General features: G+C 32.3%; 1 protein-coding gene across 1 annotated transcript; it reads left to right on the top strand.

The window, feature by feature from the left end:
• The first annotated feature begins 230 nt into the window (after positions 1–230).
• LOC105787982 (GPCR-type G protein 1) lies at positions 231–10,368 on the top strand. The gene is made up of 15 exons (XM_052625706.1): positions 231–612; positions 1,822–1,922; positions 2,370–2,477; positions 3,091–3,211; positions 3,518–3,647; positions 4,016–4,094; positions 5,069–5,157; positions 5,782–5,874; positions 6,923–6,949; positions 7,042–7,128; positions 7,538–7,609; positions 8,086–8,216; positions 8,363–8,527; positions 8,707–8,764; positions 10,131–10,368. The coding sequence occupies exons 1-13, from the start codon at positions 398–400 to the stop codon at positions 8,514–8,516; spliced, it is 1,407 nt and encodes a 468-aa protein (XP_052481666.1). The 5' UTR covers positions 231–397; the 3' UTR covers positions 8,517–8,527; positions 8,707–8,764; positions 10,131–10,368.
• The last annotated feature ends 7,388 nt before the right edge of the window (positions 10,369–17,756 follow it).

Raw genomic sequence — 17,756 nt, 5'->3', positions numbered from 1 at the left:
TTTAGTCACTTATGTTTGAAATGTTACATTTTAGTCACTTAGTTATTGTTTTGTTACGAAATGGTCAATCAATCATTAAACTCCATTACCTCCCTAATCACGGCTCTTAAGTGGTAGTCCGTTACCTCTCTAATTATGGCCTTAAGTGGTAGTCCAAATCCCTAGTTACGGCCCTTTTAAGTGGTAGTACAAATGATTGTTAAATTCTAAGTTGCAATTGATAGTTTACCCAAAAATCTAAAATTTAAAGCCAAAAGCAGCATGAGCATCCTCCCCAGTCGTACGGAAATTACTTAAACAGAGGAGCGCCAAAAATAACAGCAGAGAGCAAATCCAGAAAAGAAAAAATAAACAGCAAAAGATTTCGAAAAAAAGAGAGAGGAAATTTGTAGAGAAGATGGCGTGGGGATGGGGGATCTACGAGGGAATGGTTGTAATTGGATCTCTAGTTCTTCTAGGATGGGCAGGTCTTTGGTTCTTAAACCGGAGGCTTTACAAAGAGTACGAGGAAAAAAGAGCTTTGGTTCAAATCATCTTCAGTGTTGTTTTCGCTTTCTCTTGTAACCTTCTCCAGCTTGTTCTTTTTGAGATCATCCCTGTCCTTTCCAGAGAGTAAGAGTCGCCCTTTCTCTCCCTCTCTCTTTGGATTTTCTTTCTGTTGTTTTAGATATTGGGTTTCTGTTAGTTTAGTCTAATTTTGCTCTCTTTTTTTTCAGGAGTTAATTAAATTTCTATGTATGTTTAGTGGTTTTTCAGTGTAATTATTTTTGTGGGTTTTGTGAATAGAGGAAATGAAGTTGAATACTAGTTTCTTTTGGGGAATTTATTATTGAGAAATTGGGAATGGATAGGATTATAGGAAATTGGATATTTGAGTTTTGGATCAATGTAACTATTGAGACCGATTGTGTGAATCGTGCTTTAGCAGTTAACTATCCATTTATGTTTTAGGGCTTTTGAGTATTATAGTTGTACGGCTTTTGGTTTTCTTTTTTGGTTGTCTGTGAATGAGAAAAAAAAAAGAAGAGAAGTTGAATTGGAATCTGATGATTCAGAATTTTCCTGGTTTCTGAGACTACTTGGAGGCTGGTGAATGTAATTTGCATATTATTGCTTGCTTCTTCTCTTTTTCTATTACCTTTTAGTTGTTACTTTATGTAATTTCCTTTTGCTTTCAGAAGACTGGTTTATTTTATTTTTGTGCTAGAACACCTATTGGCTTTTATATATCTGAATGTTTAACTAAGTCACTTCTATGTATACATGCTATTTAGTTTATTGGAAGAGAATATGGTAAGGAAAAAAGGTGTACTTTTACACTTGATTTGAGTATATTAGTTTTAATGCAACTATGGAGCTTAATCTTCTATTCAAGGGGCAATTCAAGTAAATTGATCCTTTTTGAAATGTGAATCTGGACGTACAATTTATTAGAAGTCCCCTTTTTCTTAAGTCATAAGATAATGAAGTACATTAAACTTCTGAATATCAAGTTTTTTTCGTTTATTTGGTTTGCACTTTTGTTGTTCTACATTTTATTAATTCTCTCTAGAGCTTAATCTTCTATCCAAAGGCTAATCCTGTAAATTGATCCTTTTTGAAATGTGAATCTGTTGGTACAATTTATTAGAAGTCCCCCTTCTCTTAAGTCATAAGATAATGAAGTGCATTAAACTTCTGCATTTTAAGTTTTTGTTGCTTATTTGGTTTGTGCTTTTGTTCTGCATTTTATTAATTTTCTCTAGGGTGGTTGTAAACATTGATTTAATTATTTGAATGTCATAATTCCCATTTAACTCACATTTCCCCTTTTGTTGACAGGGCAAGATTGATAAACTGGAAGGTGGATCTATTCTGTTTGATTTTGCTACTAGTATTCATGTTGCCATATTACCATTGCTACTTGATGCTTTGCAATAGTGGTAAGTTTGTTATTTTCTAAAGCTAATTGAATTGTTTTAACACCTACTTTCTGTTATAATATACTTGTTTCTCTTGTGAGGATTAGTGTTGAGATGTTAACCTTTCTGGGACTTTGCTTTTTCTCCTTCCCCTTGATATGACCGTCCACATCATTGAATAACCATCATTTTTAATGAGTTACCTCTTGTAGATGGTGAATAAACTATGTTTATACTATCCGTTTAAACATCTTTGTCACACAGTTGAGTTCTGAGCTGAAAGGGATCTACAAGAATAGTTACCGTGTTCCTAATATTGTCAATTCATGCCTATGCATGTGGCAATACTGTTAGTGAAAGTTTCTGAGACCAAACATGCTACACATGAAAGTGAAAACTAATAACATGATTACTTGGGTTCAGTATTATCGTTTAGGCTTATTAATGTCTTCTGTTTGTGCATCTCAGGTGTGAGGAAGGAGCGGGCTGGACTTGGAGCTATAATATTTTTGTTGGCATTTCTCTATGCTTTTTGGCGCATGGGTGTTCACTTTCCCATGCCCTCTCCAGACAAAGGTCTTTTCGTTTGCATTTAGTTAAGGTCATAGTTTCAATGTGGCTCACATGCACAGGCACAAACTCACCATGTTTATACATATTTTTCTTCTTAATGATTAAACTGGTTTCCTGAAATGATTCCAAAAGTCTATCTTAATGATATGAGGACTACGCCTGAAATTTTGGAGGATGCTTATAATTAGATTGCACTGGAGCAAATGTGTCTGCTTTTAAGATTTTAGAAAAATAATATAGGCTGCAGCGTTCCATGAATATTAGCTGGATGCCAAGGTTGGAACTTATTTTCCAGTTTTGGCTAAAGAGAAATTTATGATTGGTTTGGAGGTATAATTAAAAAAAAAATACTATAAGAGTCTGTTGTTGATAAGGCAGGTGAGATCAGTCAGCTCATCCTTTACATTTTCACATTTCTTATTTCTTTAAAAGATTATGCTTCTGCCTAGTTAATAGTTGCAGGCAAAAAATCTGGACTTTCTGGCGTTATTGGCAACCTAGATCCAAGGATAATGGTTTAATTTTAATGTTATGCATACATCTTTTGCGCAATTGTTTCAGAAATATTAGCTCCTGCCTTCCAGCTTCTCAGCTCCTTTTGATTTTTGTTTTTCAGGTTTCTTCACGATGCCTCAGTTGGTTAGTCGAATTGGTGTTGTTGGAGTAACTGTTATGGCTGTCCTATCCGGTTTCGGTGCTGTAAATTTGCCATACAGCTATTTATCACTTTTCATCAGGTATTGACATGTATTAGTTATCTGATTTCTTGGTTCTTGGATGCAGAAGAGTTAAACAGATTGACTTCCTGCATGCTTCATATTTTAAGAACCATTTCCCCTGTGTTATGTGCAGAATATAATTTTCCTCAATTATTTTTCATTGCTTGCTTAGTATTTTGTTTGATCATAACTTGTTGGTTGCAACCTTAATTCTTCTCTGTTGATGGCTAACACATGAGTAAAATCAAACGTTGGCATATTTAGTTTTCCTGTATCATGGTTGTTTCTATGTATCTAAATGATTTTGATTTGTTACTCTTGCAGAGAGATTGATGAATCAGAGATTAAGGCATTGGAGAGACAACTAATGCAATCAATTGAAACTTGTGTGGCTAAGAAAAAGAAAATCATTCTTTCTCAAATGGAGATGGAACGAATTCAAGGATCTGATGAGGTTTACTGCTCTTGCTCCTTGTCTCGTCACTTTCAAATTGATGCAATTATTGGTTGGGGTCTTTAATGACACCAATAGAAATATTTAAGGTTATGAATGAAGCATAGTTTGTGGCTGAAAATGGAGATAAACATAAATAGCATTTATAGCATTCTGCTTAAGCTAACTATTCATTGGTTTTGAAATTCTGTCAAATTTGAATTTGATATGATTTGTTCTTGTCTAGTTTTTTTTGTTTATTTCTTGCCATTTTTTAAAAACAATTTATTTATATTTTGACCATAAAACCTACGTGCTTCTCAAGTCCTGTGATTGGCAGTGATTAGAGTTACTATTTTCTTTTGGCTAATTAAAGATTTATGTTTCAGAACTTAAAGGGCAGATCCTTCTTCAAAAGGATTGTAGGCACGGTTGTACGTTCAGTGCAAGATGATCAAAAGGAACAAGGTCTTCATTCCTTTGCCCCTCTTCAAAATATACTGTAAAATTCCCTATACTGATGAACTTGTGATGTGGTATATTCTGTATAAAATCTTCGACTTCGAAGCTTTTATTTTGATGTTTCTCCTTTTAATGTTTCCAGGACACCTCAATAAAGTCAATAGGATTTCTCCTTGGATAATCATACTGTTATATGAACCTCAACTATCATCTAATAGACTCAAATTTGGAAATGTTATTCATTATGGTTGCATGGTTTTATGTGTTGACATTTTGATCATTAAATAAGTGAAGGATATGCTTTCATATGTCTCATTTCCTTTTCAATTTGATTTTTACTTTCTTTCTGTTTTTCTCTTTAAAAGTTGGACATATTATTTTTTGTGATGTTTATGTGTCATGGCTCTTCTTCTATATGGGTTTCTTTATAGCTATTACACCTCTACTGTGAGATTGTAGATTTTGTAAGAATGAACTAAAGTGGAGAAATGGCAGTATTGTTTTCCTTTTAGTTTTGGTGGAATTTAACCTTGTTTTGTTATCCATGCTTAAAGACGTGGTTCATTCATTGAATGCAATTTCCTGCCTGTAAGCATCAGGGAGACAAAAGGTCCTGCCTATTTTTCTTGGTCTAAATTGGAATTGGGCCTAGTGGCTTTATTGTTATCAAAGTTTTGACTCAAGTTTCAAACTTTTATGGACAGACTGAATTGCCAATTTAAACTTTTTGATGTACTGATGTTATGTTTTCACATAGTGTTTTGAATTTCTTTTTTCTTGACAGTCATCTATGCTTGTTTCTTGGCTTTTGCGTCTCAGTGGCTTTCCTATTTTGTGTTTATGTACTTTTAGAATTCCAAGGAAGATGTTTTATTTCACTCTCTTTACATTGGCATTTGGGTTCTACATTTGGAAGGTAAATAATAATTATGATTCAATATTTTCTAATCTATGAAGTGGTTAATCATCTTTCTTTGCAGACATTAAAATCTTGGATGCTGAGGTTCAAGCTCTGGAAGATCTTTCAAAGCAGCTATTCTTGGAAATCTATGAGCTTCGCCAAGCTAAGGTCTAACTTCAGCTGGAAACTTGTTTTCTAACTATATTGGATAGGATTTTTTTTTGTACTGTCTCTTAAGGTCTTCTAATCTTTCAAAGTGGAAACAAACCAAGGCTCAGAGCTAGTCAGATCAGTGGGCACCTTAAAATCTGATATTTAGATGATGGATTATGTCTTAGAGATAACAGAAGTGAAATCAAATTGACATGAGATATTGTCTGTCATATTATCTGTTAATCTTCTTGAAAATTGATATAGTGAACTGTTCTCTTGTATAAGATTTACCATGCATTGATTAAAGCAAAAAGATGCTGAGAAATAGAAAATAAGATATTGATATTAACAGAATGTAAAAGACTTTCTGTTTTGCTATTTCTTGTAGTTTTTTTAAGGCCAAAATACCAGTACTTATTTGTTTGAAATTTAGTCCATGTTTAAGTATTTTGATAAACATGATTGTCACCGTCCTAGCTACCCTGTAATGTTTTGCTCAAGAAGATGTACCAATTATGCTACATATTGGTCCCAGATTGTTCTAGTTATTTAAGATAGACTTTTTCCTTTCCTTTTCCTTTTTGATTTAGATTTCTTTCAGGGAAAGCAACCGTTGGTCTTCTTGTTTATATTTTGCAGGAGGCTGCTGCTTATTCACGAACATGGAAGGGCCATATGCAGAATTTGCTTGGATATGCAGGTTCAGTTTATTGTGTGTACAAAATGATTAAGGTATATCATTAAGGAATTTTACTTCCCTTTACTACATCGTTCATTTCGAGTAAAGAGTAAAATTTAGTGGCCTAAAAATGAGATGTCTTCTATAAAGAAATATGTTGCAGATAACAATCATTAAGATTGCAAAAATTGACATGTCTGACAAACATTTACTGAAAATGAGCTCTAATTCTTGTAATGTGCTAAAAGTTCAAAATCTCGTTGATTTCATGGATAACTAGATGCACATGTTTTTGGTGTTTATGTTTTTAGGGGGCCCTATTTCTGTAGGATTTCCTTTTTTTGCTACTTTAAGAATCTTCAATTTTTCATTTTTTACTGAAACTTTACCTCTCCTCCAATATGAGCTAGGGCCCTATTTCTGTAGGATTTCCTTTTTTTGCTACTTTAAGAATCTTTAATTTTTCATTTTTTTACTGAAACTTTACTTCTCCAATATGAGCTAGTGTCTGCTCATCTTATAGTTTCCCTTAATCAACTTAATAAGATTTATATCATTTTAACTTAATTCCCACTATGAAGATTATAGTATGCTATCAAAATGATAGAGAACTTATGTTACCACAGCTTTAACAAATTGACACGTTAAAATGGTGATATAAATGGATAATTGCATGATGTTGTGGGGCATTTTACGCCTATAAAAGCTCTATTGCACATTGACTTGAGTAGCCTACATTTGGGCTGAAGTGGTGAAGTCCTCTGAAATGTTTGCAACCCTTGCTTTGAGAATAGGGAAAGAGCATGAATCAGTGTATTTCATTGTGTCCAAACAAGGACAATGTGAACTTACTACATGGTAGTGTTCCTGAAACAGAAACGACTCTCTAACAATGTATTGGACCTACATCTTCAATTTTTAATTTTTGTTGTTTATGCTAAGGGTTTCTGAGGCTGGTTGGGTCCTTAAAAGTTTACTATTTAATTCTGAGTTTGTGAAATTGCTTATTTATCAATTTCCTTTTGATTTTGTTTTTCTTCCGATTTAAGATTTAATGCATGGAGAAGTTGCCTGATTGATCTTTTTTTTTTCTCCGTGCAGTCATTACAAAGTGTTGTTTTCAAGGAGGTGTGGCCTCTCTGAATGATCTCTGCTATCTTTATCTTTTTCTCCTATTTTAAGACCATTGTAATGTATCATAAAATCTGTTTCTTTGGCAGGCTGGTTCAGTTGACCCTGTTACAATGTCAATTACCATATTGTTGCAGTTCTTTGATATTGGAATAGATGCTGCATTGTTATCACAGGTCAGTTGTGAATACAACTTATTGCTTTAGGTACTTTATAATGTCAATAAATTTAGAACCTGCTACTGGTATAAACAATTGAGAACTTACTATTTAGGTGTTCTAAAAGGTCAATATATTTAGAACTTTTGTACATTTGTCAATAAATTTAGAACTTCATTTAGTCAAAGGTCAATAAATTTAGAACCTGAGTTGGTAATGCTTTGTATAATTTTTTTTATACTTGTATAATTTGTTTCAAATGATCTGTGCTTAGGTATTTTATTCATTTGTACAGTGAGTGCTGGTTCTAGCATTTTGTGATTTAGGAAAAGTTAACCATCTTGTTGCCTTTAGGTATTAAACTATACAGTCTTTTGGTTGGGGTTAATAGTTGGTATCTTACTGTTTTTATATTTGTTATTTGCAGTATATTTCCCTGCTGTTTATTGGAATCTTGATCACAATATCAGTGCGGGGTTTCTTAACAAATCTAATGAAGGTAATCTTGTTCATTTTTGGTGGCTGTCATGGTAGTTCTGTTTTTTATATGGTTCAGTAGTTTTAGTTACCATATGCTATGTCTACATTTTATTGAAAATCCAAAAGTCTCTGTTTTGCCGATCCAGAATCAATGAATTTTCATTAACAATGTAAAAACCTTTAAAATATTCAGGTCATCTTATTGATTCTATGTTGCTACTTTGGCAGCTTTTATGACTGTCATCATCATTGATCATTGACTTATTGCTATTGTTGTTCTTACTATTAATTGACCTCTTCTTATGGAGAATATTGTCTTTTTTCTTTATATATATTCATTTTGTTGTATGCATGAGCAGCAAGCTTGAGGCATCATGTCCACCTTATGTGCCCTATCTTCATTATTGAATGAAATCATATTTGTTTTAGAAGAAGTTTGTGGTTCCTAGTATCTAGTATTCTGCAGCTTTACTTCCAATGTTTTGTTGCATGCAGTTCTTCTTTGCAGTTTCCAGAGTTGGTAGTGGATCTTCAAGCAATGTTGTCCTTTTCCTTTCTGAAATTATGGGAATGTACTTCCTCTCTTCAATTCTTCTGATAAGAAAAAGTTTGAGGACTGAGTACAGGTATGGCTTGATCGATGACTTTGTATCTATTCTGTTTCTTATTAAGGAAGAAAAATATTCCCTTCAGTTTGTAATAATTTCCTGGTTGTTAAATATCTCTTTTCGGTTTAAAACCTGTAGCTTATGAGTTGTGTATCCCTTGGCAGGTTGATTATAACAGATGTTTTGGGTGGAGATATTCAGTTTGACTTTTACCACCGGTGGTTTGATGCAATTTTTGTAGCGAGTGCTTTCCTTTCTCTGATTTTGCTTTCTGCACATTATACGTCTCGCCAAGCTGACAAACACCCTATTGATTGATGTATTCTCATGTAAGTAAACAATCAGCAGATCACTTCATTACGTCATTGTAACATTTAATCCCTTCTAGTGACTGCAACGATATAGAATTTCATTTGTGCCAAAGCAATGTGAGGAAAAGATAAAAGGGTACTTCTTGCCAACTTGTTTTTTACTGAATGCATCATATCAGACTGTTTTCCTTGTTTAGGTTTGCCACGAGGAAGCATTATTGTAAAATTTCAATTCAGTTTCGAGCCCCAAAACAGGTACCAAATTGGATTAATCCAACATTATTTAAACCATGTTATGCCTATTCAGTCTTTTTTATATGTGATTCATATTTTCGGTTTTTCATTTAAAAAAGAAAATGAATTAATATGTGTGGAAACAAGTCTGTCGTTTCTCATTATTAAAAAGCTTTCAGTTTTATGCTTAAACTGGTATCTAACAAATAACTGCGTGTGGTTCATCTTAAAGACAATCATGAGTCATATTTGTCAAAGCAGTATTGTTCTGTGATCATTAAGATTAGCTCAGAAATTCCATTGAATTGTTTCGTTTTAGCTCTCAAAGCTGTGGACTTGAACTCACCTAATGAATACAATATGGGTTGAAGAGTCAGGTTCCTATAAGCAACATGACTCTCCCCCAAAAGTTCCTGAAAAACCACAAATTTCTAATCCTATTTAGGAGATCAACCCTTAAGTTACTATTTAGGTCTTTGCTAGCAACAAATTTCCTAAGGAGTTAGGGTGCAATCGAAGCTGCAGCTGTAGCAGCAATATGTATTGGTCAGTGTTAGATTTACTTTAAAGAAACGGTTTGCTCCAGTACTAGTGTGTATCTGCACCATTCATGTTTCTAAATGCAATTTGTTCAGAGTTTTTCATATATTTAGAGCTCATACTTTATATTCATGTCCAAATATGTACATAAATGTTAGATATGGATAAAAAATTTAGCTTACATAGATATAAACTTAACACGTATTCTGTTAATTAATACGCTTTTTGGTCATTGATTTGAAATGATGCATTGAAATACACTTGTAACAGCCCTTCCACTTTTTGAAGAAAATTGAAATGCTTGCTTGGCTAGTACATTAGTTACAACTTTGTTCAGTGTTAAGTGGTGTTATACCTGCTAAGTATCAGGTTTTCGTGGTTTCATATTAAAGTTGTGGCTTCCAATTAGTTTTAAGTTGGATGCTTAACATAGTATCAAAGATCAGGTTTTGTCCTTTTGTTCACCCTGCCTTACTCAAGCGAGGTCGGAATTATTTCCTGGATACTTTCATTAGGTTCAACAAAAAATTCTTAGATAGTGTAAAGAATTACCTAAAGTTGAATCAAAGTAAATTTGTACTTCTAGCTAGTTTGCTGTTTAAACAATGAAGAAATCAGGATGAGACTAACTAATCACATTTGCCATTGCATGATTTTATATGATTCTTGCTTGTCGTTTTTCTATTTGTTGTTCTTACCCCTTGCATTCCAGGAAGATGAACCGTTGCCACTAACTTGCAGGTTGCAACCATTGCATGATTTTAAATTATTCTTGCTCGTCATTTTTCTATTTGTTGTTCTTACCCCTTGCATTCCAGGAAGATAAACCATTGCCACTAACTTGCAGGTTGCAAATTACGTATGTAAAACATACTTTGGAAACCCCTTGAGACTGGATTTGTCTTCTACATCACCAATTAATGGATTCAAGATGAAGAAACTTCAAGCTATAATTTTGTTTATGATGTAAGAGAGATGATTATTTGTGTATGTCAGTTGATAATTCATTTGTCGAGTCATATGTAAACCCCGATTCTTTAACTCGGCTATATTGTTTTCAATACAAGCTCTCCTTTACAATTTAATGCAATGGTATCAAATGCCGATAATAACGACTAGATGTCGCTGATGATAAGAGGTGGGTTTTAGATTTATTCGGTTGAAATTTTTTATTTTATGAACGGTTGCTGATACTTCCATTTGGTTAAGTTTTTTTCATAAATATTGTTAAAAACATAATTTGTCGAGTAAATAAAATAATAAATATTTTTTTTATTCTAGTATTTTTTGAAAAATGATTTTCTATATGGAAGTTTTGACTTATTTCCACTCTTTTAAACGAAAGTATTTATTTTACATCATAAAATTAAAATTAGTTATAAATTAAATAAAAATAAAATTCAGTTTAATCATGCTTTTTCTTAAATATATATTTCAAAATTATTTAATCACTTTGGGTGGGCCCGGTTTTTCCGGTTTCTTTCTTTATTTTTTGCTTTTAGCCTTATTCTTGATATTAATAAACTGCAAAATGTTCTTAATTTAGTAATCGGTATTAGATAAAGTGCAAATTTTAGTTAATTTGCGGGATAACTCTTATGATTTTACAATTTTCAATTTATTATTGATTTAAAAATTCAAAACAATTCTAATTAGAAACAATTTTAGAAAGTAAAAAATAAAAATGAATAAAAATTAAAAAATTATAGAAAAATAAATTAGATAAAATTATTAAAAATTAGAAAATATATAGTATGACTTCTTTTAGTATAAGATTTAATTAGCGTAATTACTTATTTGGCCTTCTAACTTTATAAAAGAAGTTATTTTAGTGCATTTAATTTTTCGTCTTTTTAGACTTTAAACTTACATTGTTTGTCAAATTACTTACAATGGATGAAAAGTTAACAAACTTTAACTTTCTTGATGTGGTATATATATGGATTGCCACGTGAATGTTATATCAATAATTAATAAATTTTAAAATTTAAAATTTCAAAAAATTAAAAAATAATTTTAAAATTATAAAAAATGTAAAATTATTAAAAATATTTTAAATATTAGGTTGAAAAAGATAAAAGATTAAATGAATGACCAAAATAATTTCTTTATAAAGATTAAATAATTTCTTTTGTAATAGACACAGTAAATTCAAAACTTCATAATACCTGATAAATTTTCAACCTAATTAAATATTTTCACCTCATTTATGTGTTTCTATTTCTTTTCTTTCTTTTAAAACTCAGGTTTCATCTTCGTCCAACTCATCCTCGCCGACATGGCTGCTGTCAAATCTGTAGCCCTTCCTTTACTGTCACAATCCCACCTCCATACCCTAACCCCTTCTCGTTCCATCAGGCGCAACCCTGCCTTTATTTCCATGGCTGAACCCTCCAAAATCCAACTTTTTCGAACTTGATTCCCATTCCAATCCTTTGTTAACAAGGATTTTGCTCTTTCCATTGATAAGTATTTATCCTTTTAGATTACTTAACAGTGCATCAAAAATTATAAAAAAAAATGATAAATACCTCAATAGGAAGACAATCTCAACATAAATAGCTTTTATTATTATTATTATTATTATTATTATTATTATTATTATTATTATTATAAAACCCTTGATTTCACTCAGCTCTCACTTTGGGGCAATTTATCAAAAAAAGCCATTTTTTTCAAAATTTATTGAAATGGGCCGATTTTTTGATTATTTACCGAAATGGGCCATTTTCTGCGAAATCGCGTCCACGTCAGCGCGATTTGCTTACGTGGACACAAATCGCGCCTACGAGGACGCGATTTGCTGACGTGGATGAACAGTTTATGTTTTTTAGCTTGGAAAACTTTGACAGGCCATAACTTTTCGCTCGGTTGTCTGATTGAGACGATTTTTTTTTGATTTCAAATAACTTTTCGAGATCTACGCGCTGACAAAGGCTGTTTGCCGCAGTTTTTATCGAAAAAGATCATTTTTTGCCCCTAAATTTTGATTTTTTCGGTTTAAAATTAAATTTTGAAACATTCAAATCATTATTTTCCTTATTTATTTGAAGTAAACACGGATCTTTTTTACGAAATTGTCTTATATCATCCTGTTATAGGTATAAGTCACTCATTCCATTTTGAGAAGTTCCTAAAATTTTCCATTTTATTCAATTTAGTCCCTAAAACCTAAATAGTAATATTTTCAAATCTAAGCTTCGTTTTTCAATTCAAATTCAATTTCATCCTTCCATAACATTCAAATATTCTTAAATACAAAAATTTCATGCTAATTTTGAAATAATTACACTTTAGTCCCTATACTCGTAACTAACAAATTATACTTTACAAATTAGTCCCTATTCATCTCTAAGCAGTTTGTCAGCGCGTAGATCTCAAAAAGTTATTCGAAATAAAAAAATCGTCTCAATCGGACAACCGAGCCAAAAGCTATGGCCTTTCAAAGTTTTTCAAGCTAAAAAACATAAACTGTTCATGCCACGTCAGCAAATCGCGTCCTCTAGGGCGCGATTTTCGTCCATGTCAGCAAATCGCGCTGATGTGGACGAGATTTCCTAGCGCGTACCCTGACATCGCGCTGACGTGGACGCGATTTCGCGGAAAATGGACCATTCCGGTAAATAATTAAACAGTTGGCCCATTTCGGTAAATTTTGAAAAAAAATGCCTTTTATTGGTAAAATACCCCCCACTTTGACTTCATATTGGAATATTCATCTTTTTGGAGTTCTCTTCTCTCAATTTCAATAACAATTTAAAGAATACTTTTACAATGGAGTAAGTTAAAAAAATATTTATCTTTTTTTTTTTTTTGGTTTTTTCCATTTTTTACTAAATTTATCCCTCCTGTTATGGCAACTTTGGTCCAATGAACATCACCAGTGAAGAGGTTATGAGTACTATATAGTTTTCATAAATGATTATTTCAAATATGGATATAATTATTTAATGCATCGTAATACTAAAATTTTTCAAAAATTTCAAGAGTTTTGTTTTAGAAGTGGAGAAGCAATTAGATGTATTCATTAAGAAACTTTGATTCAATCAAGTTGAAAACTTTTTATTTAACAAGTTCGTAGTATACTTCATTGAAAATAAGATTCTTTCTCAATTGATCGCACCAAGATTTCCACAATAAAATGGTGTAGTTGAGAGAAAGAACAAAACATTACTTGACATGATTAGTTCAATGTTAAGTTATTCGTAACTTCCAACATCCTTTTGGGATATGCGTTGCAAACAACTCGCTATATTCTGATTTATGTACCAACTAAGTCATTATCTAAGATTCTGTATGAAATATGGCATGGTAGGAAGCGCAACCTAAATCACTTTAGGATATGAGAATGTTTGGTGCATGTATTGGATAAGGATACTAAGAAGTTGGATTAGCGAACAAAATTGTGCATGTTTGTAGGTTATTTAAAAGGAAGAAGTGGTGGATTATTTTATAACTTGAGGGACCAAATTATCAAGATATCAAGACATGTAACATTTCTTAAGGATAGTTGCATGAACAACTTTAAAACTCAAACTAGATTATTACTCGACGAATTTTTAAGAAATAAAGGGAACTCTCAAATTTTAATATTAAATTCTATTCAAATGATCAACAACACATAAAACCTCAACGTAGTGGGAGAGTCTCTAGGAGACTAGTTTCTTCATGTACAATGCCAATGTTTATAACATGGAAACCATAGAGCAAGAAGATGATTCGCTCAATTATGAAGATGCTAGGCAGAATGTTGATTTCAAGCTCTAGAGAAAGGCTATAGATGTTGAAATGGATTCTATGAAATCCAATACAATCTGAAAACTTGTAGACTTATCGGACAAGATAAAACCCATAAGGCATAAGTGGATCTACAAGAGGAAAAGAAATGCGGAAGAAAATATTAAAACCTATAAAACTAAAATTGTAGCAAGGGGGTACACGCAAAAAAAGGGGTATTTGATTATGAGGAAACCTTCTTGCCTATAACAATGCTTAAGTCTATCTGCATTTTTTATCAAGCAATCAAAATATTTGGATTTGATCAGAACGTTAATGAACCTTGTATTTACAAATGCATTAGGAATAAAAAGGTGGTCTTCCTTGTTCTATATGTTGATGATCTTATACTCCATGGGAATGGTGTAGGGATGTTATCATTAGTTAAATTGTGGTTGGCACAAAAATTTAGAATGAAGGATTTAGGTGAAGCTAATTATGTTGTGGAAATTTGAATTCTTTGATATTGAAAGAACAAAATCATAACTTCAACCTCAAGCTTCATACATAAATATGATTCCGAAATGTTTTTCAACGACTGAAGCGAATAGGGATATACAAGGTAGTCAGAGATTGAAACTTTAACATTATACATGTTAAAGTCTTATAATAGGTACCTACAAACACATCCATAATGTGCATGACTAACAAAAACCAAATAGGTCAATGTTACTACTAAGAAAATGCCATTAATATAAGTAATGGCTAGAATTATGAAAGAGAAAAGAGAGAAAATGTAAGGGAGGATAAAAAGAGAAGGAAAATAAAAGAAATAATAAAAAAGGAAAGTTAATAAAATAAAAGAAAAAGAATTAAATTGTTCAAAAAGAAAAAAAGTATAATGACTAGATGTGAAATTTGACTTAAACCTTTTGTCTGAAATAATGATATGACGTATCCCATCAACTTGTTTTTATACTTGCCAACTACAGACTGCCACTAAGGTATTTTAGATACTTGCCTTATTTGGTTTGGCAATTTAACGAAGAAAATCCTTAGACTTGTTCACGTGTTGTTTTATTAAAGATACTTTGTTCCATTTATGGAAACCAATACTTAGTTTTTGAAGATTGGATTGGATTCGAGTGATTCAAATCTAACCTTACAAAGGTGAGATCTTTATACTTAGGAATGATAGAGTGCGAATCACTTATTGTGTTTTTAAACAAAGATAGTAGAATTACTCACCAAGCTAGGCTTTGTAGACGTAGAGAAACCGAGCTACATAAACAAATCCTTGACGTTAAATGTTATTTTGTTTGCACTATTGTCGCAATGTTAAGCTGTAATGGCCATTGTAGTTTAAAACTTCCATTGTAGTTTTCATTTGTAGCAAATAAGCAACTTAATATTGCAACAATTGGTATCAAATCAGACACTTAACATATTTAATGGTGAATCCTGGTATTGTTGTTTGCAAACAATGGAAGGTTTTTTATTACTCATCCCCTTATGCTTGAGAATGGTAGTATGTTGATGAGAAAGCCTGACATTCTGTACTCACTGGCTGGTAAGCTCCTACTATTGATTCTTGTGCTGGAAAGATTCCTAAGCCTGAGGTTGAATGGACTATAGAAGAAGAGGGAGTTGCAAATGCAAACTCTAAGGCTCTGTATGTCATATTCTGTGGTATTAATATGCGAGAGTTCAAGCGCATTTACAAGTGCATAGTTCTTAAAGAAGCTTAGAAAATTCTCCAGACTAGAATGAAATTGTAGAAAGAAAGAACAGATCAGTGAAAGAGATGGCTAGAGTGATGCTAAATGGTAAGGGTACTACTCACAAGTTTTGGGCTAAAGTTGTCAACACAACTATTTTTGTGATCAATATGGTGCACCTAAGGCCAAAGACGTAAGTCACCCTAATAAATTGTGGAAATGCAGAAAACCAAGTGTGAAATACTTTCATGTTTTTGGTAGTACCTACTTCATTTTGAAGGATCAAGAGCAGCAAGGAAAGTTTGACTCCAATTTTGATGAAGGTATGTTTCTAGCATATGCTATAAACAATAGAACTTATAAAGTCTACAACAAGAGAACACAAAAGGTAATGAAGTCCATAAATGTGGTAATTGATGATGAAAGATCTTATGGAAGCAATCAGGTAGAAGATGACCTTTTGGAGTCCTCAATGGATGTTGCAATGCCCACTTCTAGCGACCATTCACAAATGGTTGACATGTTGGAAAAATTCGGTTTAAAAATGATTTACTATCACAGCGGAAAAATAAAAAATTAAAAACTAAGTCGGTTTGTGATATTTATAGCAATAAAATTTTTCCAAAAAAGTACCTGTGCATTGTGCGAGATGGATCCTAAATGTTCCTAACTTTTAGCCGAATGACCTTCTTCGCTATTCTCGTACCACGAATTGCTTCGAGTGTGGGCTCGAACAATCATGAACCAAACACATAACTCGAAATGATTTATTTCTTTCAGTAGGAAAATAATTCTCTCTCAATAGAAATCGACAGAATCGTTATTCCTAAAAAATAGAATTTATACTTAGAAAATAAATTCTAACTATTTTCTAGAAGAATAAAGATACTGAAAACTTATATGAATTATTGTGAGTAACTCTACTAGTTCCATTTATTTATAGAGAGAGATGAGAGAATCTTGGTTGAATTAGTAGAACACAAATAATATTTAGATAATAGAGAAATTAGTCTTTTAGTTTAACTAGAAGGAGACGAAACACCTTAGTTAAATATACTAGGGTTGCGGACCCTCATATGTAATATGAGGGGAGTTTGTGTCACATCTCGAAAACCAGGTTAGAAGAAATTAGGTTAGTGAAACCTAAAGGGGTCACATTTTGATTTTTGAGTTAATATTGTGAAATTATGTTAAGTGACTTAATCTTTACTTTGAATTTTTTTTTATTTTTGTCTTAACCCCTATCCTTAAGCTTCTAGTATAAATAATATTTTTGTTTAACTAATATTAAGAATGAGCCTACTGGTTTAGTGGTAAGGCTTCAACTTACCCTTTGGTCTTATGTTTGAATCCTTGTGTGTGTAAGGTGAAAATTATTTTTGTTTTGAACATTGAGAGAATCTAATAGGTGGTTAGTAGTGGGATGTGGGTAGTTTTGAAATTATCTCAAAAATTTCTCTCCCACTTCCCACTCTCATGTTCCTCTCTTCCACTCCCCACTTTAGTTCACTTTCTCTTTACTTTCTTTTTTTTCTTCCCACGTTTTGCTTTTCTTTTCTTTTGGATAATTCTTAGCTCCTCTTTTGCATGTATTTTCCCAATTCCTATCCTATTCCACTTAAAGCTCTATTTTCTTATTTTCTCCCATTGCGATTCTACCATTTATTATGTGTTCCTTTGCTCTTTATTGTGGATTCGCGATGGATTCGGTAAGTGTAGGAATTATTTGAAATTGGGTTAATTAGGCATAGTTTTTACTAAAAATTTCTTGAGATTAGTGTTGGTTTTGTTAGTTTTGTGCTATTACAACATAAATGTTTGGCGCTCCTCCTTTTCCTGGAAAATTAAGAACGACTTTGGGGTTGCTAATTTCATGGTAAAGGGAAGGAATATCAGTTTTGGGGTTGTTGTGTTAAATTTTGTTAGGAATGAAGTTCAAGATTTCAGTGTTTTATGGATCATTTAATTTTCCGTTTTAATGTTGTATGTAGGATTAGGAATGCGATATTAGTGTGGGGTATTAGAATCGTCATCAGGTG

The sequence above is a fragment of the Gossypium raimondii genome, chromosome 2, assembly GCF_025698545.1.
Source record: "Gossypium raimondii isolate GPD5lz chromosome 2, ASM2569854v1, whole genome shotgun sequence".
Lineage (NCBI taxonomy): Eukaryota > Viridiplantae > Streptophyta > Magnoliopsida > Malvales > Malvaceae > Gossypium > Gossypium raimondii.
This window is presented reverse-complemented; position numbering and strand designations above follow the sequence as displayed.

Excerpts from the sequence above, each read along its gene's own strand:
- LOC105787982 (XM_052625706.1), top strand. The coding sequence starts at position 398 with ATGGCGTGGGGATGGGGGATCTACGAGGGAATGGTTGTAATTGGATCT. Across the intron at positions 1,923-2,369 it reads CTTGATGCTTTGCAATAGTG|GTGTGAGGAAGGAGCGGGCT; the intron begins GTAAGTTTGTTA and ends TGTGCATCTCAG. Across the intron at positions 6,950-7,041 it reads AAAGTGTTGTTTTCAAGGAG|GCTGGTTCAGTTGACCCTGT; the intron begins GTGTGGCCTCTC and ends TTTCTTTGGCAG.